Below are 27,434 nucleotides of genomic sequence, written 5' to 3'. Positions count from 1 at the left end.
AGATTATTTCATCTCTGAAATTTCTATTCTTAAAAGTAATGTGGGACATCAAACAGCAAAATATTGGAATATTAAACCTTATTGTAAAGTAAAAATAAATAAATGAATGAATAAAAACGAAAAAAAATAAAAGATCTTGGAAGTAAAAAAAAAATTTTTTTAAGTTCATTATAAACACCTGGAGTAACAGGCAAATTTGGCCTTGGAATATGGAATGAAGCAGGGCAAAGACTAATAGAGTTTTGCCAAGAAAATGCACTGGTCGTAACAAACACCCTCTTCCAACAACACAAGAGAAGACTCTACACATGGACTCACCAGATGGTCAACACCGAAATCAGATTGATTATATTCTTTGCAGTCAAAGTTGGAGACACTCTATACAGTCAGCAAAAACAAGACCAGGAGCTGACTGTGGCTCAGACCATGAACTCCTTATTGCCAAATTCAGACTTAAATTGAAGAAAGTAGGGAAAACCACTAGACATTCAGGTATGACCTAAATCAAATCCCTTATGATTATACAGTGGAAGTGAGAAATAGATTTAAGGGCCTAGATCTGATAGATAGAGTGCCTGATGAACTATGGAATGAGGTTCGTGACATTGTACAGGAGACAGGGATCAAGACCCTTCCCATGGAAAAGGAATGCAAAAAAGCAAAATGGCTGTCTGGGGAGGCCTTACAAATAGCTGTGAAAAGAAGAGAAGCGAAAAGCAAAGGAGAAAAGGAAAGATATAAACATCTGAATGCAGAGTTCCAAAGAATAGCAAGAATAGATAAGAAAGCCTTCTTCAGCGATCAATGCAAAGAAATAGAGGAAAACAACAGAATGGGAAAGACTAGGGATCTCTTCAAGAAAATCAGAGATACCAAAGGAACATTTCATACAAAGATGGGCTCGATAAAGGACAGAAATGGTATGGACCTAACAGAAGCAGAAGATATTAAGAGATGGCAAGAATACACAGAAGAACTGTACAAAAAAGATCTTCACGACCCAGATAATCACGATGGTGTGATCACTGACCTAGAGCCAGACATCCTGGAATGTGAAGTCAAGTGGGCCTTAGAAAGCATCACTACAAACAAAGCTAGTGGAGGTGATGGAATTCCAGTTGAGCTATTCCAAATCCTGAAAGATGATGCTGTGAAAGTGCTGCACTCAATATGCCAGCAAATTTGGAAAACTCAGCAGTGGCCACAGGACTGGAAAAGGTCAGTTTTCATTCCAACCCGAAAGAAAGGCAATGCCAAAGAATGCTCAAACTACTGCACAATTGCACTCATCTCACACGCTAGTAAAGGAATGCTCAAAATTCTCCAAGCCAGGCTTCAGCAATACGTGAACTGTGAACTTCTTGATGTTCAAGATGGTTTTAGAAAAGGCAGAGGAACCAGAGATCAAATTGCCAACATCTGCTGGATCATGGAAAAACCAAGAGAGTTCCAGAAAAGCATCTATTTCTGCTTTATTGACTATGCCAAAGCCTTTGACTGTGTGGATCACAATAAACTGTGAAAAATTCTGAAAGAGATGGGAATACCAGACCACCTGATGTGTCTCTTGAGAAATTTGTATGCAGGTCAGGAAGCAACAGTTAGAACTGGACATGGAACAACAGACTGGTTCCAAATAGGAAAAGGAGTTCGTCAAGGCTGTATATTGTCACCCTGTTTATTTAACTTATATGCAGAGTACATCATGAGAAACGCTGGACTGGAAGAAACACAAACTGGAATCAAGATTGCCGGGAGAAATATCAATAACCTCAGATATGCAGATGACACCACCCTTATGGCAGAAAGTGAAGAGGAACTCAAAAGCCTCTTGCTGAAAGTGAAAATGGAGAGTGAAAAAGTTGGCTTAAAGCTCAACATTCAGAAAACGAAGATCATGGCATCCGGTCCCACCACTTCATGGGAAATAAATGGGGAAACAGTGGAAACAGTGTCAGACTTTATTTTTCTGGGCTCCAAAATCACTGCAGATGGTGACTGCAGCCATGAAATTAAAAGACTCTTACTCCTTGGAAGGAAAGTTATGACCAACCTAGATAGCATATTCAAAAGCAGAGACGTTACTTTGCCAACAAAAGTTCGTGTAGTCAAGGCTATGGTTTTTCCTGTGGTCATGTATGGATGTGAAAGTTGTACTGTGAAGAAGGCTGAGCACCGAAGAATTGATGCTTTTGAACTGTGGTGTTGGAGAAGACTCTTGAGAGTCCCTTGGACTGCAAGGAGATCCAACCAGTCCATTCTGAAGGAGATCAGCCCTGGGATTTCTTTGGAAGGAATGATGCTAAGGCTGAAACTCCAGCACTTTGGACACCTCATGCGAAGAGTTGACTCATTGGAAAAGACTCTGATGCTGGGAGGTATTGGGGGCAAGAGGAGAAGGGGACAACAGAGGATGAGATGGCTGGATGGCATCACTGACTCGATGGACGTGAGTCTCAGTGAATTCCAGTAGTTGGTGATGGACAGGCAGGCCTGGCGTGCTGCAGTCCATGGGGTGGCAAACAGTCGGACACAACTGAGAGACTGATCTGATCTAATAAATAAAATTAAGATATAAACAACAAACTGAGAGAACATTTGTAACAAGTGTTACCGCCGAGGGTTTCCACTGTGTGTTGCAATCAGTATACACCTATTCTTCAGAGCCGATTGCATATGTATGTCTCTTCCCATCTTTTTGTTTAATAATATCAACTGGTTTTTTAAATAATTTTATTTATTTTTATTTCATTTTTGGCTGTGCTGGGTCTTCATGGCTATAGACGAGCTTTCTCTACTTGCGGCAAGCGTGGTGCTTCTCTCTGGCTTCTCATTGCAGTGCCTTTCTTGTTTTGCAGCACGGCTCTAGGGCTCGTGAGCTTCATAGTTGCGGCACTTGGGCTCACTAGCGGATCCTGGGCTTTAGAGCACAGGCTCAATTGTGTGGTGCATGGGCTCAGTTGCTCCACGGCATGTGGGATCTTCCCAATCAGGAATCAAACACGTGTCTCCTGAATTGGCTGGCAGAGTCTTTACCACTGAGCCACTAGGAAAGCTCCCATCAGTTGGTTTTTGAAATCAATCCCAGTGAGTGTATTTACACCATGGAAATAGGCAAACACTATAAACCAGGCATTTTATCCCCCAGAAAAAAACTGCTGATTTTTAAACATTTACCAAAGCATCCCTGCTTATTATTTTTAATAAAAAACCCATAAATAAGAACTGAAAAGCACTAAATCTGCAAACGATATTAATAGAATATCAGCAGAGAAAATGGAAACTGTTATAGTTGTTTTTAAAAGGTGGAAAAAAGAGAAAGATGTTATTTCTATCCCATCAAATCAGCAGTGATTAAAAACAGTAAATCTCAATGCTGGCAGAGGTATAGTGAAAAAAGCTAATGGAAGCTAATGGAAGTCTTGTATAAGGCTAATGGAAGTATACATAGATATAAACATTCTGGAAACCAATTTGGCAATAAATGTCAAGAGTTTTTACAGTGTTCTTACCCCAGTAATTCCATTTCTAAAAACATATACAATAGAAATAATACAAATGTAGATACATTTATGCACAAAGACATTTAAATATTAAGAGAATAAATAATCTAACCATGATTTATGCACCATACAAAGAACTTTTAATGACCTATGAAAGAGTTTATGATATAATTTTATATTAAAGGTATGCTTACAAACAATAGTCTGAGCTTCCTAAAGGGAATGCCTGGAAAGACCAGAGGCAGATGCATCTGGGTGCTTGTAGCAATTGTCATTTAGTGGTGAAATTATGAGAAATTTTTCCTAGGTTTTAAATTTATTTCCTAAACTTGCAAATAATTACAATGAATAAGTATCGCTTTTATTAATGTAACTTGGGGAAAAAAACACAATAAAGCCATGTTGTTCATGAAACTCTCTTTTCCTAAATTAAAAATAAATTGATTTTCAATCTTTAATGAGCTGCCAGCTTAAGAAAGAAATATTTTGACTTTAAAAAGGAATAAGCAACTGAACTGCTACAATTATGGTTGATTAAACAAATTTTTTTTCATTTCTTTTGAAAACCCAAGACAAACTTCTGCTCACACTTGATTCTATCTTGCTGGCTGATTTAAAAATGGGCTGACTTACTAGGTTTTTAAAAAATATTTGAATAGCAACCATTTATCTAAATACTTATTACTTTATAGTCTTAGTTATTTACTAAAGGTAGTTTAGTAGTTTCTTCTTCATAATGTTTTAACTTCATATCTACAACATTTGTGCTGTGTGCTGTGCTAAATTGCTACAGTTGTATCTGACTCTTTGCCACCCCGTGGACCGCAGCATGCCAGGCTTCCCTGTCCTTCGCTATCTCCTGGAGCTTGCTCAAACTCATGTTTATTGAGTCAATGATGCCATCCAACCATTTCATCCTCTGTCATCCCTTTCTCCTCCTGCCTTCATTCTTTCCCAGCATCAGGGTCTTTTCCAATGAGTCTACTCTTTGCATCAGATGGTCAAAGTATTTGGAGCTTCAGCATCAGTTCTTCCAATGAATATTCAGGACTGATTTCCTTTAGAATTGACTGGTTTAAACTCCTTGCAGTCCAAGGGAATCTCAAGAGTATTTTCCAACACCACAGTTCAAGAGCATCAATTCTTTGGCTCTCAGCTTTCTTTATGGTCCAGTTCTTACATCCATACGTGACTACTGGAAAAACCATAGCTTTGACTATACAGACCTTTGTCAGCAAAGTAATGTCTCTACTTTTTAACACGCTGTCTAGGTTTGTCATAGCTTTTCTTCCAAGAGCAAGCCCATTTACAACCTTTAAATATTTCCTAATTCAGTTTTCTGCACAATCAGACCAGTCCTTGTCATTTTTCTTCTATATGCCAAACCCTTAACAGGACTGCAAATATTTTGAGATTTTATAGTATTTGGGAAAAAAGTATTGGCTTTGTCTTTTTTCAGAGATAATCAAAGATAGGAAAATAAACTTTTAGCAAGATTTCTAGTATCTGGAAATGTTTTTCCCCTTAATGCTGAGTATTTTATTGGGATATAATTAATATGTATTAAAATATATAAATCAAAGCATATTTCTGGATAGATTTTGAAAAATATAATTGACTATGTAACAAACACTGAAATAAAAATATAGAACATTCTAGAAGCCTTTTGATATTTCTGAGAATGCTGTTATCTTTTCAATTACCGAGAAGTTTTGTCTCCTAAATTGACAATCCTCATGGCTCAGACGGTAAAGCACCTGCCTGCAATGCAGGATACTTGGGTTTGATCCCTGGGTCAAGAAGATCCCCCTGGAGAAGGGAATGGCAACCCACTCCAGTATTCTTGCCTGGAAAATTCCATGGATGGAGGAGCCTGGTGGGGTACAGTCCATGGAGTCGCAAAGAGTCAGACACGACTGAGACTTTACTTTCACTTTGACTCCTAAATTAGGGTCTTCTTTTAGTGCCTGTGCTACGCTTGATTTTCTCATCATCTCAGTGGCACTGAATCACGCATCTCTGTTTACTTTCATGACAGTTCATTGTGCCTGGAAACACCTTTGCCCACCTTGAGAAGTAACATTGCCTCTTTAGGCACTGCCGGCAGTTCAGGATATACTAAATATCAATAAAGTGCCTTTTAACGGCTCATCAAGATTTTTTAACTTTTCACACTCCCTCAAATGCGTTATGGGGTCTACAGATAGAAAATAAGCTAACAGATATCCTTAGGATTAAATACAAAGTCATGAGTAAGTCATTTCTGGGTCCATCTCATGGTTTTTGTCTAATCCACTATTCTATCTAATAGGAGAAAAGGGCATATATTGTGTGAGGGCATTGTTGTCAGTTCTCAAAATTCCACACATAGAAGGCCAGAGTTTTTAAGTTTTTTCTCTGGAACTTGTGCCTGAAAGTGGCTATGTGAGATTCATCATTCTCACTGGTACTTTAAAAAGTCTGAAAGATCTGTGGTAAGAATCTGCTCATCTTGGTTTAACACAATCATTTTCTCTTTTGATCAGAAATACTATTTTTCCTTTAATACCTTAAACATCATTCGTTCATCCATCTGTTCAGGAAATATTGACAGATCACTGATGGCCTCTCATACTTGTCGTCAGTTGATGTGGGATTTGGCAGTGAGCAAAATGAAGTCTCTGCCCTCGCAGAGATTGTATCTTAGGAGCAGAAACACAATAAGTACGTTTACAGCATGGTGGTTTGTGATAAGCACTATGGATAAAAATAGGGTGGGGTTTAAGGGAGATTGTGACTGTTGGCATGTCAAGGAAATGCTCTCTGACAAGGGACCTGATGGGAATGAAGAATACTTCACAGAAGTGTCTAGGAGAAGATGATCCACCCAGAGTTCATAGCAAGTGCAAAGGCCCTGAGGCTGGAGCATGTTTGGGGTGTTCTAGGAAGTGCTGGGAGCACAGTGTAGCCAGAGTGAAGGAGAGAGGAGCAGGAGATGGGGGTCACAGAGATTCGGGGGGTCATATGTGATGTGCCTATGAACGAGCATTGCAACTACCTTATGAAAACCTCTATTTGAAACTATCACATTCATAGAATCTTAGAGAGTTAGACTAAAATAAGCACCTTAGCACAATGTCTGACATTTAATGTTAAACAATTGTCTTTGCTGTCACAAAGAGACATTCAACAATTTTTGAACAGAATTTCCTTCTACAAAAAGTAGAGGTTGAATGACATGAGGAGTTAAAATATTGACTGTTTCCCTCTGAGGTAACTAAATGGTAATCATTTAAGCTTAAATAATAGGGACTCGTTTCTCTAGTTGAAGACTGCCCCTGACGGTTGATAATCTTTGTCAAGCAATGGTGCCAACACATGGGAAATAAAGAACTACCTCAATGTTCTGGCTGAGTTTTTTGACGATGCTGGTGATGGTCTGGATGTGGTTTTCCAGGAGCTTCCTGGCAAGCGACTCCTCCTTGCGAAAGCCATGGGTCCCCTGAAGACAGGCAGAGATATCCTCCTTGATGCGGAAGGCTTGCTCAAGGAGGAAAGCTATGGTGCGGTCCTGGTTGTTCAGTCTGTCTTCTAGCTGACTTCTCTGGGTGTTTGGAATGGCAGGAAGAAAGGAATGACCCCTGGTCCAGAAAAGGAAACAACACCGGGACTTTACAAGGGTGAGCTAGAGGAGCCAGAACCAGAACTTGCAGCTGCCCTTGTACTCTTGTATGTTCTCCCCCGAGAGGAGAAGTTTGGTAGGACTTTAAACCCTGCATGCTGAGAATCTTGGTTTATGCATAATCTGAGAACTGGGTCTGACTTAAGCCTTGATCTTGTATCATCCATTTTTCATGTTTCTCAAGCAGGGATTTTGTTCTACATTTGACTCGCTATTCTAATAAGCCAAATTGGATCCACATAAATTTAATGCCTGATGATCCTATATTGAGAAGTGAGCTGCTTTCTAATTTCTGGGAGAAATGATAGGTCAAAGGCAAAGATTAATAAAAGCGTCAGAAGTTCAACAAAAAGTAAAAGAAAAAAATGAATTAGAAAAGAAAAATACAAAGACTAGGGCTATTTAGTTATTAGGATAAAGAAACACATAAAATCCCAATAACTCCTACTGGCATGAGCAAATTACTCCTTCCCTTCACAGATAAACATTTTGGAGATCAAGTAACTTTTGTTGTGCATTTTTCTTTATTTAATTTTCTTTGCTTATTTTTGTGACCTAGTCTCTGTAGTCATACCTTGTATCTTTTGCTTGAGCTCATTCCCTAGAAGCAAGTCACTAAGTTGTACCTATATTCAAAGTGAGTGAGGATCCACCTCTTGACAAATGGAGCACCAGGAAAATTGTGGTCATTCAAAGACCACCACCCTGTCACAGTCATCCAGCTGGCTTCTTGGAAATATCAGAATGCTTCCAGAATGCCCTATATTTTTATTTGAGTGGCTGTTACATGGTTAACTGTATTTGTCAAAATCCACCGAGATATAGACTTTGCATATTTTTAATGCATATTAATTATACCGCAATCAAATACTCTTAATATTAAGGGGGGAAAGTTTCCAGATCCCTAGAAATCTTGCTAAGAGCTTCTTCTCCTATACATTAGTTTGTCCTCGATTAGCTCTGAAAAGAAGGCAAAGCCAAAACATTTTTCAAATAATGTAAGATCTCACTACATCTACATGTTCCGGGGATGGGAAAGCAACTGCTCTTCCAATGTTGCTTCTTTTTTAGGAGCAAGAGGAGAAGACCTGATGGGAAAAGTTATTCTGTAGGATAGGGAGTGGCTGATGATGGTTTTAGTCTGGCACTCACGCACATGCCGCCTCCCAAGCTCATTGGAGCTGACAAGACTTCATTGGTGAACAGGATTTGGCTGAAATCTTCAGGGAAAAATGAACCCACAAGCCAAAATATCACAACTTTGAGGAGCACAGTCTCAAAAAACCAATTAGCCAACAAATAATCTACTAGATTATGTGCAGTGCTTAGTCACTCAGTCATGTCCAAATCTTTGTGATCCTAGGGACTGCAACCTGCCAGGCTCCTCTGTCCATGGGAATTCTCCAAGCAAGAATATTGGAGTGGGTTGCCATGCCCTCCTCCAGGACTACTGGATTATAGATTCCCACAAAAGAGAATTACTAAGTTATACGCAATAAGAGGGCTTCCCTGGTAGCTCAGCTGGTAAAGAATCTGCCTGCAATGCAGGAGACCCAGGTTTGATTCCTGGGTCGGGAAGATCCACCAGAAAAGGGATAGGCTACCCACTCCAGTATTCTTGGGCTTCCCTGGTGGCTCAAACAGTAAACAATCTGCCTGCATTGTGGGAGACCAGGGTTTGATCCCTGGGTTGGGAAGATCCCCTGGAGAAGGGAATGGCTACCCACTCCAGTATTCTGGCCTGGAGAATTCCATGGATAGAGGCGCCTGGTGGGCTACACTCCATGGGGTCACAAAGAGTCAGACACAACTGAGTGACTTTCACTTTCACACAATAAGAAATTTTTTTAAAAAAGTGAATAAAAATATTAAAAGTGAAGATACAGGAAGATATTAGCAAAATGAAAAAAAAAAAAGAAAACAAACAAGTAGAAATATTAGACATGAAAATAGTTAAAGAAACAAAAAAGGTGGGATAACTATGACAGACAGAAGATAGCTGAAGAATGAATTAGTGCTTTGGGAGAGAAGACTGAGAACATCTACCAGACAGACGTAGGAGCAGTCACAACTCGGAAGTGTGAAGAGTCAGAATGAAAATCTTGTCTGTCTCCAAAATCAAATGTTAACCTCTACTTCCATACATTCCTGTCATTCTAAGAGATAAGAAACAGAAGCAGAGGACACACCTTAATTAATGCTCCTGATGTGGCCTGATAGAGTGACAACAGAAATGACATGCAGAAGTGTCCTCAGGCTTCATATCCTCTCTCTCTGTAGTTCTTTCTTCTCTCGGTCACTGCCGCCATTATCCTCTACTTTTGCCTCCTAACAAAGAGTGCGTCTTCCACACAACGGCTAAGAGTAGTCGTCGTAAAATGTGAAGATAGAGCTTGCCTCCTGAAAACCCTCTGAAGGCTCGTCCGTTCTCTGGAAATAAAATCTTTTTTCTCCTTCCCGGCCTCATCTCCTCCCGCTCTTCCCTCTGCTCACCCTCATTCAACGATGCAGGCCTTCTTTCTGTTCCTCAGGCATGCCAGGCAGTTCCCAGCTAAGAGCCTTGGCACTTGCTATTCCTTCCGCTGGGAAAGCTCTTCCCTACAGTCTCTTCATGGCTGCCTGCTCCCCATTCTTTAGGCATCAGCTTCAGCACCCCCGCCCCAGACAAACCTCCCGCTCAGTCACTTTCTAGCGTAACAGCCCATTTCATCGTCTTCATAACATCAGTCATTATCTTGACATCATCTAATTCACTTGTTTGTGTGTATTTTCTGCCCTGCATCATGAGACTGGAAGTTCCCTGAAGGCAGGCACTTTGTCTGACTTGTTCTCCACAGTGTCCCCAACGCTGAGAAGAGTGCCTGACACGTAGTAGGTGGCCAATAACTATTTGTTGACTGACTGGTCTGTCTAGCTAGACTGTTTCCTTAAGGCTCCATTGTAAGAAAATTGGAGGGAAAAAAAAATGGCTCCACAAAGCTGCAAGCTGTCAGAGCCTCAAGGTGTACAGTTTGCTTTCCTGAGCAGTATGAAATATTTAGCGTTGGTCTGGCTGAGATTCATCTCTCCTATCACCTGCACGTCTAAGGAGCAGAGACGTTTTAGCTAAGGGTTTCATCAGTCAGATTCCATCCAGCACTCATTTGGCTCAAAAATGTTTTTCTGGAAAATTACCAGATGGGACCTCGTACATAGCAACCCATTCCTTTAAACCCCCACTGAGCTGACAGTGCTACCCTGGCTGGGACTGATGAGTCACAGGCAGAGGAGAAGGGGATGTCAGGCCCTGTGGACGGTGACACATGGCCAGCGGTGGACTGCAGCTCTAGTCCTTGTTTTCCCTGAGCTGGGGCTTCTTTCTGTTCTCCTGACAACCTGCAGCCTGGATTTGCCAGTGAAAGAGTATTTCATCCCCGTTCTTCTGTTCTGGGCTTCCCTGGTGGCTCAGCTGGTAAAGAATCCACCTGCAATGGGGAGACCTGGGTTCGATCCCTGGGCTGGGAAGATCCCCTGGAGAAGGGAAAGGCTACCCACTCCTGTATTCTGGCCTGGAGAATTCCCTGGACTGTATAGTCTGTGGGGTTTCTATATAGACCTTTGTAAATTATGCTGCGTTCCCATCAACGTTTAGAATTTGTTTTCTCTTAGATGTTCTCAGTATGGCAGACACTGTTGGTTACCTTCCTAATAGCCATCCCTGCTTCTGCCTGATTTGGTTCATCCTCCTGTCCCCTAGGTCCTTCAGGGCGGGTCGGGGCGGGGCACAAGCTACTCTTGGTGGCCCCATTATTCTGGGCTGAGATGCCATTGGTTTAGGGAGAACCATGTGAAGCAATACTGGCCAGTGAAATGAAAGGGAAAGCCTACTGTGGGGTTTCTGAGTAAGGTTGCTTGCCTTTAAGAAGAGATTATCCTAAAAGATCATGTCCAGTTCTTTGCAATCCCATGGACTGCAGCCCACCAGGTTCCTCTGTCCTTGGAATTCTCCAGGCAAGAGTACTGGAGTGGTTGCCATTTCCTTCTCCAGGGAATTTTCCCGACCCTAGGATCAAACCCAGGTCTCTTGCATTGCAGGCAGATTCTTTACCAACTGAGCTACTAGGGAAGCCCTTAAGAAGAGATACCCAGAAAGAAACTTCCCTTTTCTTTCCTGGATGTTGTCATGTCTGTGTGTGATGCCTGTAACTGCTAAAGCCATCTTGTGATCATGAGGGGAAAAAGGATAGCTGGGAAGAAGGACTGAAAACACTTGGGTACTTGATGATGTTGTTAAGCCTCCAAATTAACCTAATTCTAGATTTTTAATGTGAACTAATCAATGTCCTTACATATAAGCCATTTTGGTTGGAGTTTTAATGTGTAGCTGAAAGCACTATCTCTATATCTAGTAACTTACCAGTAAAAATGTCAATTGAAATAGAAATATGTCAGTCAATATTACTAAATGTCTACTCTGGTAAATGTATAATAAATAAAGGTTCTGTTCCTCAAGGAACTTAGTCTGATTCAGTATTTCTTGCAAAGAAACTTTTTACAGGGGTAGGGAAGGAAAGGAAGGTGCTAAAATGAAGATTCCTTGGCACCACTATAGACCTATTCATTCATAATTTTGAGGGTGAGGGGAAGAACAAGAATATGTATTTTAGGGACTTCCCTGGTGGTCCAGTGGTTAAGACTCCATGCTTCCATCGCAGGGGATTTAGGTTTGATCCCTGGTCAGGGAACTAACATTCCACATGCCTCAAGGCACAGACAAAAAAATAGAAATAAAGAATGAAGCCACTATAGCTTAAAAACTTTAAAAAGAATTTGTATTTTAAATAAACACTTAGATGAATATATTCTAACGACTGAGCATCGCTGATTTATTGAAGACTGGTCGGGTGGGCAGTGAGACCAGTGCTTACAGCTGCGCCATAGTCCAGGCTCACCAGGGCCTGTGTGCCCTCACTTGTGTCTCCAGAAAGGGCATTCTGCCCACAGGATTATATCTGAGGAAACAGACCTAAGACAGGAGAGGGACCAGGGAACAGGACTGCCGCCTCTGCTCAGATGCCAGTCTGCGGTCCTGCCTTCAGGATTGGCCTCAGTATTGTTGCTCTTTGGTGCCTGGAGGGAAGCCTTGCAAACACCAGTGCTATGTGAAAGAGCTTGCCTGCAGCCATGGAACTTTAAGTGGCATATAAATGATGAACTATAGTTACTTGTTTTCTTTTGATTCTTAATATTTATTTTTAAAGCTTATTTTATGGTTTAGTGGAGAATGTTCCTTTTTGAAATTTCTTTTCATGCCTGAGATATAGTAAATCTCATACTATGAGATAATCATTTGTTAATGATGTTTAATGGGCTTCCCTGGTGGCTCAGACGGTAAAGCATCTGCCTGCAATGTGGGAGACCTGGGTTCGATCCCTGGGTTGGGAAGATCCCCTGGAGAAGGAAATGGCAACCTGAAGCACCAAATGATGCTCTGTTTAGCTCTCCTTGTGTGATCCCTATCAGATAAAGAGAGCTTAAATATATATATTTCCTATTTTTCTGCTATAAGGAAAGAGAATATTGCTTTCCAAATGACTTTCATAAACCAATGACTGGAGTAACATCCAACACATGAACACTCTGTCTTCTGAGAGAGATTCCTGGTAACACTGTTGTTCAGAACATCAGATCATCCGAAAGTTTAAAAACTGAGGCTTTTCACTAGTAACAAGATGTGGTTACCCTGAATTTGAAAAATTCACTGCTTTATTAGTATATCATATCAGTGAGACTTGTGTATCTAAATTTAACTGTGAAAGGAAAGATAGAACTGAATATTCCAGACTAGCACAGATGGAGTTACCAACCACAGGAGGAAGTATTCCTAGGGGGCCTTTTCAGAGGGATATTTGGACTTTACATAAATCATTGATTATGTAGCTGACAACTGAGTCTGAACAGATTTTCCGTAAACTCTGAGTTCTATTTCTCTACGGTTCAGTGTGACTTACACCGGCTGTACTGTTGCTGGCAGATGCATCGGTACATAGTGACTTTCATGTCTCTGCCTGTTCTGTTCTTGTGCCTAGAGCACTAAATTTACTTAGGAGGTTTGGAAAACCATTTCAGCAACCTGTAACATTCAAGAGACAGAAATTGGAAAATTGAAACTCCTTTCTAGAACACAAAGGGGCATAGCTGAAGAGAATTTTCATTTCTGTGAGATTTATTCTATGACTAATTACATTCTCAGTGCATATAGTCTGGCAAGCAATAGTGAAATAAAGGGACATTTCAGAGAATACTTTGCTGCGTCACAAAAATAATCCATGAGTATGTGCGTGGAGCGATGGGATTGAGAATGTATTTTCTATCATTTCCCGGTTGCTTGTTCCTAACTGTTGCCCTGTCAGATGGTTTTGGAGGCTCTAGAAGTCTCCTTTGCTGAGTTTTACACACAGGGCTGAAAGCTGGAGGTGAGTGAGGGAGGCAGTTTCAATTTTAAATCATCCATAACAGGAAGAAGTGGCCCAGTGGGGTTGGGTCAACCCTGGCCTGCGTGGAGGAACCAGGAAAGGAAAGGACTCTAAACAGTGATGCCTCTGAGAAAAGGCTGGAGAAAGAGACTGGCTGTGGACTTTTCCCAGATTCAAGTTACGTAATATGAGGCAAACTCCCTGTGTTTGATAATATTTTCAGTAAAATTACAGACTTCGTAATGTACCTGTTGTGATTGGCTTTCTGGTGGAGACATTCAGGCAGGCAGGTGTTCCTGAGTCTCTGTGTGGATGGGGGCTTGGTGGACATCTGGGTGACACAGGGAAACACATGGACTGCAGCAGCGAGTTGTTTTGATGGTACCTGGAGTTCTTACAGTGTTTTGTAGTGTTCTTGAAACCCTGACCCACATTACCTCGCTACTGTTGGGATTTGTGTGCTATTTATGTGAGTCCCCAGGGGAAATAAGACTCTATGTGAAGTGGGAAGACTCGGGGTTCAAGTTCTGCCTCTGCCACTTAATATCCTTCACCCCTAATAAGCAGTCCAGAAGAGAACCCCTTTATTTGTTCTATGGAGATAACTCCTGCCCTCCTGAGTTGGCTGAAGTTGATCAATTTACCTAATGTATCTAAAGTGAAAGTCTCTCAGTTGTGTCCGACTCTTTGCAACCCCGTGGACTGTATAGTCCATGGAATTCTCCAGGCCAGAATACTGGAGTGGGTAGCCTTTCCCTTCTCCAGGGGATCTTCCCAACCCAGGGATCGAACCCAGGTCTCCCACACTGCAGGCGAATTCTGTACCAGCTGAGCCACAGGGTAGCCCAAGAATACTGGAGGGGGTAGCTTATCCCTTCTCCAGCAGATCTTCCTGGTTTGATCTTCAGGAATCGAACCAGAGTCTCCTGAATTGCAGGCGGATTTTTTACCAACTGAGCTATGAGGGAAGCCCTAATGTATCTAAAGTGCTTTGTAACGTCAACAAGGGTCACACATGTGTGTTCTTATTATGATAATTATTAATGATTAGATGGTGTTATGGGAAAAGATATGTTGATGTTCTAACCCCTAGCACCACAGAACGTGACCTTGAAGGTCATGGCAGATGTGACTAGTCACACTCATGGGGGTTGGTGGGTGCCTAAGGCAGTTTGACTGATGTCTTTATAAGAAGACAGCCGTGCGAAGGCAGAGACACCAGGAGGAGACCATGTGAAGACGGAGGCAGAGACTGGAGCCGTGCATCAAGGACACCAGGGATTGCTGGCTGTCACCAGAAGCTGAGAGAGATGAATTTCTCTCAGAACAGTCTCCCCAGAGCCCTTAGAAGGAATCAACCTGCCATGCCTTGATTTCATACTTCTAACTCCTGGAATTGTGAGGCTAAACATCTGCTGTTTGTGATACAGTGTTGTTGCAGCCCTAGGAATCTGATACAAATGCTAAATTATTTGAGGGGAGTTTCTAGCCCAAGAGAAACGTAAGGAATTCATTATCACATGGTTTGATGTCTCCATAATGCTTATAGTCAACAGAGCACTTTCACAAACATCCATTCATCTCATCCCTGCAACAAGTCCTTGGTATAAGGAAAATTTTTCTTAGTTTAGGTGGAAAATAAAGCTCGGAGATTATCAGTAATCCAGCCAAGAAATATTAGCCTGCCCCTTTGACTCTCTTACCTACATCACAGCAGCTTTATTTAGACCAATTAGTACTTCTCCCTGTTATATATATATAATTTATATATATAAATTATATATTTATATAAATCCCTGAGTTATTCTCAGAAATAAGATATATTTATTCCTCTGAAATATAAATATACATGTATATATATACTCAAGATAAATATATGTATTTGTAGATATAAAGCTATATATATATTTAACTGGCATACATATTTACACATGTATATTCTTCATATATAAGTATATAGTCAAGATATATATGTTTCTATATGATGTTATATATAGCTTGCATATGTATAATTATATTCTCTGCATATATATATGTATATATGTATATTTAGCTTGCTTCCAACATTATGTAATTTTTCACCCCAGTTATATTTCCTGTGCTTGGCTCACATCTCTCCTTGGAGTCCTAAGGATCCTCTCTGTGGTCCAGGGGTTGGAGGGGCATGCTCTTTGCTCTAGAGAACCGAGGCTGGCCTTTGTCTGACTTCAGCTCAGTTCTCACACTAGCTCTTGGGTGTGGTGAGAATTCAGGGAGCCTCCTGGGATGGGAGGGAGTGAGCTTCGTGTGGGCAGTTCTGCCTTGATTGACATGGGAGTGTTGTGGGTAATGCCCATTTCCTGTGGCTGCTTCCACCTGTGGCCAGAGTCTTGCCCATCACGGGGGTTGGGGGTGCTCATGGAGATGGTGCCAGAGGGAGAATAAAAGACTGCACTGTGGCTGACAGAAGTGCCTCCCAGGCTCGGCTAGGATGTGAATCCAGGCTGCTGAAACCCCATGGGTGGACACCGTGGAGGAAGATCAGATATGGCTGCATACACGTCTTCCACACTGCAAGGGATGGACTGGAGGCAAAGATGCCTCAGGATTCTAAGATGTCCCAGGGTGTGTGTGTGTTGAAAAGATAGCCAGCAGAGGGTGTGGATAGCCAAGTGGTTAGGGAAATAGGCTTTGAGATCATGGAGACACAGATTTCTGTGTTTGAATCTTGGTCTGTTGTTGCATTGTGTGACCCTGGGCAAGTACTTAACTCCTCTGAACCCCACTGACTTCATCTTTAAAACAGCAACACTCTCCACCTCTTGGAGTTACTGTGAAGATTCAATGAGATAATTAACAGAGTGAGACCCAGAAGCTTACTCTGGTGGCTCAGATGGTAAAGCATCTGTCTGCCCACAATGAGGAAGACCCAGGTTCGATCCCTGGGTCAGGAAGATACCCTGGAGAAGGAAATGGCAACCCACTCCAGTATTCTTGCCTGGAAAATTCCATGGATGGAGGAGCGTGGCAGGCTACAGTCCATGGGGTCACAAAGGGTCGGACATGACTGAGCGACTTCACTTAAGAGCCGGAAACGTTAACACTGCATATGGTCAGTGGGGCCAAAGACCTGTGCAGGGTGGGAGAGTTCTGCCAGGTAATAAACAACTTGCTCACAACCCAGAGTGCCCTGTATATCTTTTTTTCGTAAGCTATGCAGACTATTTTGAGCTTTCTCACCTGAGAGCTGCTGCTGCTGCTGCTGCTGCTAAGTCATGTCCGACTCTGTGTGACCCCATAGATGTCAGCCCACCAGGCTCCCCCATCCCTGGGATTCTCTAGGCAAGAACACTGGAGTGGGTTGCCATTTCCTTCTCCAATGCAGGAAAGTGAAAAGTGAAAGTGAAGTTGCTCAGTCGTGTCTGACTCTTAGCGACCCCATGGACTGCAGCCCACCAGGCACCTCCATCCATGGGATTTTCCAGGCAAGAGTACTGGAGTGGGGTGCCATTGCCTTCTCCCACCTGAGAGCTAGTTGCCCTCAAAGATGGATATGATACTGCCAAATAAAACCCAAGAGATCTCCAACCTAACATGACCTATCCCATGAAACACTCAGCCAACAGTGTTTTTTGTCTTCCTTTCTTGTGTATCCTAATGTGAAATATCTGTCTTTGCGTGGCAATGAGAGTGATACATCATGGTATAATAAAATGTCTGCCACGGTCCTAGGAAGAAGCGTTGAACATGACTATATTCCAGGCCCTGAATGTCCTATTTGACTTACAAGTAGAGCTCATTAATCATTTATTATTTTGCCTATTTGGCTCACTGAGAGTTTTATGTATCCAAATTTTAAATACCGTTCTTTGGCTGTCACCCAGATCTCCATCATCCCCAAATGTACTCCTGAGAGCATCTCTGAATTACATAATGGCTATAGCTCAGCCTGGACAACTCCTCAGTACAAAACAACTTCATTTCTTTGGGCCAGGGAGCATCACAGTTCAGGTTTATACCCCCCTCCTTTTTATTCCAGTCCTCTCTGCCCCTGTGCTGTTTCTGACATGCCGCAGGAGTGTTCCAGCCTTAGCAAATTTGCTTCCCCCTGTATGTCCATGTGGCCCACTCCCTCATCTCCTGGTTTTTGCTCAAATGCTAACTTCTCACAAGTCCTACCCTGGGCAGATGATCCAACAGTGTGAATCTGTTCCTCTTCCTAGAACAAATGTTCCATGAGGGCAGGGTCTTTGTTCTGTTCACTGAAGACTGTTCAAGGGCCTGGCATATAGTATATAGTCAGTAAATATATATAATCAGTAAATATTTGCTAGGTGAATAAATGGCTATAACCAGTTTTTGAAGACCAGGAACCTAAGGGATAGAAGAGACCTTAAGAGTAATTTGATTTTGTGGCGAGATACCCGTTTGTTTTTTCAGGAGATTCAATTGAAGAAAATGAAAAAGTAATTTATGAGCAGAATTTGTTTTCCACTCCAAATGAAATCCTGTGGGGGAATAATGTATGCTCTTAAATCTTAACCACTTACTTCATTACATAAAAGAGTGCTTAGGAGTGTAACTTGTGGGCAGAGTTGAGAAACAGCGAATAGTGGTGACTCCAATCTGCATTCTAGAAATGAATTCTGGATCTTACCTAGAACTGAGACAGCCCTTGGGACTCAGGCGCTTAAAACCCCACCCCATTTTATGGAGGAGGCAGAGACTGCCTGGAGAAAAGACATTTTCATTTTCTTAAGGTCACATAGCTGATTACTGGCAGATTCAAGAGTTGGTGCCTAGCCACCATGCAATGCTCCTTCTACCAGCAGAAGAAAAAGGAAAAAGGTGTTGGTGCTTCTCTGCTTAATTAAACTTAAATGAGCGCTGACTGCAGTATCATGAAATCAGTGGATGTCTGTTCGTTGCAAATCTATAAACACGTGGGGAAATCAGAATTATTTACTGCCTTTAATATAATGTCACCATACTTTGTCCTAGAAATGATTGCAAGCATTCCGCCTCCCCCTGCTACATGGATTATTAATACGACCTAACATTTAGCAAGCACTAATAGTGTGTGGGTGTTGCTCCAACTGCCTGAGGCTGAGAAGAGCCGTGTACACGCTAGGGCTGTCTGCCTTTTTAATGTGCTTATCTGTAGCCAAACTCTGTTCATAGAATAGGCATTTATCCCTCTTGCTGCTGGATTTTGGTTTTTTTTTTTACTCTTTTCAGTTGTTCGTATTATTTGTTTTTAGTATTACCTATAAATATGCCCACATAGATTTATAATGCAGAACCTCTGAGAATATGTAACATATATTCAGACTGTTTAATGAGTTTTGTACTTGTGTGAGTACTTTGCTTGTGTATCAATACATTTGTTACCACTCAATGCATACTATCACTTGAGGAAGTTATTTTTAAAATTATTGTGTTTATGTTTATTTTGTTGGATTCGTTATGTCCATTTAAAACATCTGAATGATGATTGAAATGCCCAAATGCCATTTTGCTTTTCCAGTTAATCAGAAATCTACTGCTCTAAGCAGAGCCCTAAAGATTCAATTGCTCCATCATTATTCTCCATTACTTTTGTCAACTACAGCTCTGTAGGAATCAAAATTCAATGCATCATGATAGGCTGTTGAGAGTCCCTGCCTTTAGGGAGTTTGCAGCCTGCTCTGGGAGATTAGAGGAGAGAGACTGAAAGAAAACCAGCCATCTCAGGTGGTACATAGAAGGCTCTTAGTATATGACTTAGGCAGCAAGAGAAGGGATGTGGGGGAGATCAAGGTAGAAATGAATCCTGAGGTCATCATGCTTTGGCTTTGAATCATTGAATCCATCTTTCCCTTTGTTTCAATTTTGCTTTCTCTGGAATCCAGGAAATGGCAAAAATTTCTTTGGATTTCTTTTTAACTTTGTTGCCATCTTTCAGGGATTTTCTCTCATCTTCTATGATGTAAGTCACCAGCCCGAGCTAACAAAATGCACTTGGCTTCACATTGGAATTTGACAGAAGAATGATTTCTATTCTCTATTTGTCATGTGGAGAGTCAGATGGGAATAGGTCTCTGTGTTCTCCTTGGCAAGGTTAGCTAATATAGCCAATATGATCATTATTTTTGTGCATGCCACCTTCATTGTCCTTAACGAAGAAAAAATGCCATCTATCCACGTGTCTTATTTTTAAACATTAAAAAAAACACCCTTTCCTCTTGTTTGGTTTAATTTTCTCTAAATTGTATCCTCATTATCCCATAAACAAATATGAATTAGGGGTAGCATGAAAAGAAGGGCTGACAACTGTGCTTGATTTACTTGGAATGCATTAAATTAAGTTGACTAAGAAACAGGGAAATTCTTAATGGTGACCATTCTGGAATATTTGTGGCATGCATGCATGCTCAGTCACATCCAACTCTTTGTAACCCCATGGACTGTAGCCTACCAGGCTCCTCTCTCCATGGAATTTTCCAGGCAAGGATACTGGAGTGGGTTGCCATTTCCTCCTCCAGGGGATCTTCCCTATCCAAGGATCGAACCCACGTCTCTTGCATCTCCTGCATTGGCAGGTGGGTTCTTTACTACTGTGGCAACTGGGAAGCCACTGTCATATTAGTGATTTTTAAGGTTTTATTGGCTTCATGGTTAAAAGTAGTTTTAAAAGAAAATCCAGTATTTTTACTTTTCGTGTGAAATCATTTAATTTGTTCAATCATTTCTTCCCCCCTGTGGTCATGATGTATATTTTAGGATCAGAATTATCTTAAAGGTACAGTGAGTGGGTCTTAGAGTTTCTAGCTCAACCTCTTTATTTGGCAAATGAGAGAACAAGCCCAGAGACACAGGGGACTTAGCATGAGGTCATGCAGAAAATTATTGGAAGGCCTGACACTAAATCCCAAGTGTCCTGAAAACTTTAATGGGGACATCAGATCACATCCCTCTGTGACATACTCAAATGGAAACTCAAACTAATATGCATTGTCCTGGGATCCCGACTTGTCCAAACTAAGATCTTTTGGACAATGTACATGTATTAATTGTATATTTCCAAGTCCCCGGAGTTGCTCCTCTCTGTAGACCTTCCCTGGATGAGATTCAGGTGTGGCACAGTACATAGCAGAAACAAAAACATTCTGATGATTGATTTAATATATTTCAAAATTTCCTGAGTTTTTAATCTTGAAATGTTAACATATTCATTTGATTTATTTTGAAAGTCATGGTTAAGTATATCTTATCTTGTCATATGTCTTTCATCGCCTATGTTGTGTTATTTTATTTATAAATCTATATGAAACTGTAGGGGCTATTTAAAGAGGAAGCAGTAAAATTGGCACATTTTGTCAATCAGAGAGGGATAAGAGAGGTTCGCTTTCCTGACATGGTTTAATGTAGTCCTTCTGAAAGCAGAGAACTAGTTTAGATAAACTCAAAGATCTCATTCAGGCCCTTTAATTTCTAATGTAATCATCACCCATAGTTAAAACTGTTGTAATTCAGACTTACTTGTCAACATATTCAACTAGATCTGTAGAATTCTTGGTTGACATTATGGCCGGAGAAAATCTTACCTGAAACAAAGGTCATGGGTTTAAAATGTATTGTTAGCTACTTTACAGGGAAATCTTATCCATCTTATGATGTCTTAATTTAAAACAAAATCGATGCTATAGGTCACAGGTCATTAGCTCAGTTAATCTTGCACATACCCCATTTGTACCGCTAGAGGCTAAAACCCAAATCAAGTTCTGGGAAAATTCTGGACAGTTGTATTTCATATATTTGGTACCATAGTCAAGAAAAACTTTCTGGAAAAGTCAAAACCATAGATTATTCTTAGATGGTATTTTAATGAAATAGCAAACGATTACTGGCTGGGTTACTAACGATGTCTTCACAGAGTGAATTATTCCTGACCTGGTAAATTCCAATGGGAATCAGCTAATTTTAAAAGACAAAGCCAAAATCTAGAAAACTTGTCTATTCAGATAATTTTGTTTTCTAAGAAATCTGTCAGAGTCTTATAGTCAATGAGAAATAAAAGTATAGAGCACAGATATGTACATAATTTCTAATGTTAAACATAATTGGCTGTATCAGATCAGATCAGATCAGTCGCTCAGTCGTGTCCAACTCTTTGCGACCCCATGAATTGCAGCACGCCAGGCCTCCCTGTCCATCACCAACTCCCGGAGTTCACTCAAACTCATATCCATCGAGTCAGTGATGCCATCCAGCCATCTCATCCTCTGTCGTCCCCTTCTCCTCCTGCCCCCAATCCCTCCCAGCATCAGAGTCTTTTCCAATGAGTCAACTCTTCGCATGAGGTGGCCAAAGTACTAGAGTTTCAGGTGGCCAAAGTACTGGAGTTTCAGCATTAGTATCATTCCTTCCAAAGAAATCCCAGGGCTGATCTCCTTCAGAATGGACTGGTTGGATCTCCTTGCAGTCCAAGGGACACTACTAATTCAATAAAATGATACTAGAAACTTCTACTTGCATGAAAATTCATTTAAATTTGTAGCATTTCTAGGAGGAAAGAGGTTACCAAATGTACTTACTATTTTGCTTATATTGAAAATGTTTTAATATTAATGTTCTTTTATTTTTTAAAATTAAAAGAAAAAATGAATTTACCTTCATTTTAATAGCCTGTCACTGAACTGGATTCAATCTGGAGAGTATGAGTTGTATTCCAGTTAAAAACTTAAATAAAATATGTTTCTAGGGTATTTTTTCTTGGTTTATGTTATTAATGACTGGAATGGAGAGCAGAGTATGTTAAAACCCATGACAGAAATTATTCCTTTTGCAAATACCTTAAGAATGGCCACATCTTACTTCTTAATTTAGGGCTAAAGAAACTTATTTGAAAACCTCTCTCCTCCAACAAAACTTAAAAAAAAAAAAATGAAAGGTATATTTGTTTTCAAGGAGGCTAATACAGAACAACGCCTGACAACAGGCTCTCCTGGCCAGCCCACTCAGTGGAAGGAACCAGAAAAAGCTTGAGGCTGTGCAGATGGAGCCAGTGAGCCATTTAACTGTGCTTCAGACCCTCTCTGCCCAATGTTGAGTGGAATTTGCCATAAGTCTGGTGCTCCAAAGCCAGGTCTTTGCTAGAGAATGGATTTATTATACTAACACCCTGAGCACACAGATGTCTGTGGTATGGAAACCATCCCAGCTCCTTAGAGAATGGGACTGGTCTTCTGCCCTGGTTTGTGTTTTCACTCTAGATTCTGGCTGGAACAGTGCTGTGCCATGGGCTCCTCACCTACTTAACGCCAGCTCTTTCCCTCTCACCTCTGCACGGCTGCAGCCCAGCCTGGGGGAGCTTGTCTGTGGCCTGGTCCCTGGCCTCGTATGTTTGGCACCTCCTAGTCTTTTGTGAGTACTTGTGGAAAGAAAGAGTGTGATGCATATTGTGTCCAAGGACGATGACGAACTGGGCTATTGTCTTCCTTTCTTCTTTTGAAGTAAAGCAATTGGATATATATCTGTTTTATCTATTTATTTTTTAAATCAGTTTTATTTTGCTCATTTTAAGTTTTGCTTGAGAAGACAATAAACAGCATTCTCTTAAAAGCATACCTACAAGTCACATACTTTTAAAGTAATAAATGTTAAACCTGACAATTCAGGGAAATTTGAAAAAATATAGAAAAAAAATGAAAGATACAGAAAAAACAATCCTAGAGCAAAAGCTGTTAACATTGGGGCATAACCTATTGACTCTTTGTGCACTTTTTTAGATATTTAAGTTTTTATATTTTTGCTAATTGAATATAGGAATCAGCTATCCCACTGGATTGAATTAAATATAGGAGTCAGCTATTCCTACAAACTAAGCATAATTATATCAAAATTGCCTCATAAACAACTGTGATTATCACGGGATATTGGGAAGTATTAGTTTTCATTTGTTTAGTAATAAAGCTTTACAACTGAATGGACTATAAAATATGTTCACAGATATGATGTAATTTCATTCTTAAAACAGCTCTGTAAAGTGAGAATTATTAACTTACGGATAACAATAGTTACCTTAAGTAACTGAAATCCTTCTTTATTAGAGAAAGAATTTAAGATGATTATTTTTATAGGTGAGAAATCTGAGGATCAGAGAAGCAAGGAACTTACTCAACATCATGTAGGTGATGATAATGGTCAAGCTGAGTCCTTCCTACCTGCCTTTGCCTTAGAGGCTCATTCAAGCTCCACATCTTAGGATAGGCCTAATCAGCCCATTTCACATAAGAGGAGGCAGAGAGTTTTTAAGTAATTGTCTGAGTCGTGCAGCCAATATGTGGTACAGCCAGTAGATACCAAAAGTCATTGCTTGACATTGTGCTAGCTTTCCAGTCCTCTTCCCATCACAAGAGGCTGTATCCGCTAGTCAGAATTATAAAGCAAAGTCTGAAAACACTGCTTATTTGAGTGTTTTTTAAAAAATTAATGGGGAAGATATGACAAGTACATAACAATAAAAATTTTATTTAGTTATTTTCTTTTTTTGTTAGAGATAACATCCACACTTTAAGTTCCTTTTAAATCTTCACAAAAATAAATAATGATCAAATTTCTAGCTCCCCATATTAAAAGTCAGTCCAATGAATGAACCGAGAAATCGAGATCATTTTTCTTTGCAGCTTGTGCTGGCCTCAGTCATTTTTTCAAAGCAGAACAAACGGGAAAGGTGAGAGAGTGAAAAGGAAAGCAACTCTTCCTGGACTCCTGAGATCTCTCTAAGCAACATTAAGCTTTAAAGAAGCTGAACAAAATATCCTATTTTTAATATGAATATCTAAGAGTACTTGCTTTCTTTTCTTGCTCACTGGCTGAGCCAGGAAGGGGGCCATCAGGTTCTTCTGGCTGTTCCTTGGCAGCGGCAGTTGGGGAGGCACTTTTGTTTACATCTGTCTCTAGGCAACCAGAATGCTGAATCAGATCAGGAACTACCGCAAATAAAGTTTTTGCAGTGGTGGCAATTGTTTATTTTTTAATTGAGGGCAGTTTCTGAACATGCAGTGAAATTTAAGCGGAGGCTTCTCATTTGTTTCACATGTCTTTCCCTCCTTCCTCTCCTCCCCAGTTCTCCCCCAGGTCCGTATCACACCTACAGAACAGCTTATCACCTCGGATACTGCCATGAGACAGTCAGGAAACTCCTAAGAGGCGCTCATCTAGGTCAGACTGATAATAGGCAATGATTGCTCACCCCATTGTGCTGAAGCCTTCTGAGTACCTACTTCAGGATGTATTACCTTGTTTGTATGTAAAAAGAAATATAAGTAAGCTAGTCAAGAATGAGACATGTCGAGTCCTTGAGTAATCCACGAGATAAATACCTGAACTCATGACGCTTGATTTCCTGACTTTATTTTTTTGGAAAGGGAACAGAGGTTTTTATTTTCTCTCTCTGAAAGCCAAAGTACTAAGGAAACTTGATTGCATCCTGACCAAAGTCTTCATGTTTCTGGGGCATCTTCCTGGGGTGGCCCAGTGGCATTGTGACTGCAGGAAAGAACTGTGATGTCGATGGGGTTGGGGGTCCTCACATTTTAGGTCCTAGGTTTAGGGGCTTAAGTGTTTTCCTTAATGCTCATTGTAGTAAAAATCGCTAGGTCCTCCCCACCTCTTTGTCTCAATGGGTGGGAAGTGGTTATTTTTAGACCAATATTTCACACCCTTCTGCTTATTTCCCCTTCAAAGTTTGAGAAGAGACCAGTTTCCATCAGATTAAACAAAGAAATGAGATGCTGCCATACTCCCAAATCTTCTTCCCCAAGTATGTTAAGGCAGCTAACTCTTCTTGGGCTCCAAAATCATTGCAGATGGTGACTGCAACCATGAAATTAAAAGACGCTTGCTCCTTGGAAGAAAAGCTATGACCACACTAGATAGCATATTAAAAAGCAGAGACATTACTTTGCCAACAAAGGTCCATCTAGTCAAAGCTATGGTTTTTCCACTAGTCATGTATAGATGTGAAAGTTGGACTATAATGGAAGCTGAGCACCAAAGAATTGATGCTTTTGAACTGTGGTGTTGGAGAAGACTCTTGAGAGTCCCTTGGACTGCAAGGAAATCCAAACAGTCCATCCTAAAGGAAATCAGTCCTGAATAGTCTTTGGAAGGACTAATGCTGAAGCTGAAACTCCAATACTTTGGCCACCTAATGGAAAGAACTGACTCATTGGAAAAGACCCTGATGCTGGGAAAGATTGAGGGCAGGAGGAGAAGGGGTCAGTAGAGGATGAGATGGTTGGATTGAGTCACCGACTCAATGGACATGAGTTTGAGTAAGCTCTGGGAGTTGGTGATGGACAGGGAAGCCTGGCATGCTGCAGTCCATGGGTTGCAAACAGTCGGTCATGACTGAGTGACTGAACTGAACTGAATGGAACTCCTCCAGGACGCTAGGTAGAGCATTACAAAGAATGCTTCAGTGACAGGTGGGTGGGGTAGACAGGCTTTGTTTGGTTGTTTGGCTTGTTTCAAAAAGATGTGGATTGTTTTAGCTCTGAGATACTTTCCTGACTTTTAAAATTAGAATTTGCATATTTTGCTAATACCACTTGGCCCTCATATGCAGAAGTGATGTTACTGGCTGAGTCACTTTTCACTTGATGGCGCTGGTTTGCCTTGCTCTGTGGGTGTGCATGACGTTCAGAATACTAAGTGACAAATTTTGATCCCATAGAGAAAAACATGCGTGATTTTGGCTTCACTAGTGTGCCTTCTAGTGCTAAGTCCTTAAAGCTTAGAGAGATAATATTTCACGGTCTGCAAGCAGTCTAAAGTGCTGGCGATGCCGCTCATCATCATTTTTAGAGGGTGCCAAGTGAGGCTGACACACCAGTGACAGAGCAGGTGCTTATAGTGTGAAAGGTTAGAACCCTGACTTCTCAGTCTACTGGCAATTTACTTTGGGCAAAATTACCTCCCCTCTTCAGGCCTTAGTTTTCTCATCTATAAGGGGAGCTAATAATATTGATTTCATAAGGTGGTTGAGAGGATTCAGTCCAATGATACACTTCAAGTACTCAGCTGAGTGCCAGGCTGGGGCTCCACTAAAAGGCAGTTATTATTAGTGATTATTTCTCAAGGTGCCAATTATCCAAGAAATGAGAGACTGTGAGAGGAAGACTGGATTTGACCTTGTTAAACAACTTCTTACAACTCTTTCTCTCTTTAAATTCAGCAAATCCATAGGATTTGCTAGAAAAATGGGCCCCAAATTAAATGAGAGTCTAACTTGTCTGTTCTCTAAATGGCTGCTTATCTTTTAATAGAAAAGTGCACGTAAAATACATGTACCATTGAATTCCTGCCTGCCCAAATGTGTAGGAAAATCCTTCTTGGAAGTCAATGATCTTCAAAAATGCCTCCTTATCTAGGGCTACCAAGAATATAGCCTAAAGTAAAGAAACCAATGATGTTCAATTTCCACCTTAAAAACTTAAAAATGACATTATGTTCTGGTATTATTTTTTAATATGCATAAGTGAAAGTCTTTCAGTCGTTTCCGACTCTTTGCAACCCCATGGAATATACAGTCCATGGACTTCTCCAGGCCAGAATACTGGAATGGGTAGCCTTTCCCTTCTCCAGGGGATCTTCCCAACCCAGGGATTGAACCCAAGTCTCCCACATTGCAGGCAGAATCTTTACTGTCTAAGCCACCAGGGAAGCCCAAGAATACTGGAGTGGGTAGCCTATCCCTTCTCCAGGGGATCTTCCCGACCCAGGAATCAAACTGGGGTCTCCTGTATTGCAGGCGGATTCTTTAGCAACTGAGCTATCAGGGAAGCAGAT

The 27,434-nt window shown here is 40.9% G+C and overlaps 1 protein-coding gene across 1 annotated transcript in view; it reads right to left on the bottom strand.

Moving 5' to 3' along the window:
• Window positions 1–24,995, bottom strand: part of FAM81B (family with sequence similarity 81 member B) — a 55,850-nt gene extending 30,855 nt beyond the window's left edge. Inside the window, exons 1-4 of the mRNA XM_055565041.1 lie at window positions 24,965–24,995; window positions 24,435–24,538; window positions 21,120–21,184; window positions 6,880–7,123 (exon numbers count right to left, since the gene is read on the bottom strand). Coding sequence (XP_055421016.1) covers window positions 6,880–7,123; window positions 21,120–21,184; window positions 24,435–24,538; window positions 24,965–24,974 — 423 coding nt within the window. The 5' untranslated portion in view covers window positions 24,975–24,995. The remainder of the gene's footprint in view (window positions 1–6,879; window positions 7,124–21,119; window positions 21,185–24,434; window positions 24,539–24,964) is intronic.
• Between the last annotated feature and the right edge of the window lie 2,439 nt (window positions 24,996–27,434).

Source organism: Bubalus kerabau, chromosome 1, assembly GCF_029407905.1.
Source record: "Bubalus kerabau isolate K-KA32 ecotype Philippines breed swamp buffalo chromosome 1, PCC_UOA_SB_1v2, whole genome shotgun sequence".
Classification (NCBI taxonomy): domain Eukaryota; kingdom Metazoa; phylum Chordata; class Mammalia; order Artiodactyla; family Bovidae; genus Bubalus; species Bubalus kerabau.
The sequence above is the reverse complement of the archived record's forward strand: the minus strand, read 5'-3'. Positions and strand labels throughout refer to the sequence as shown.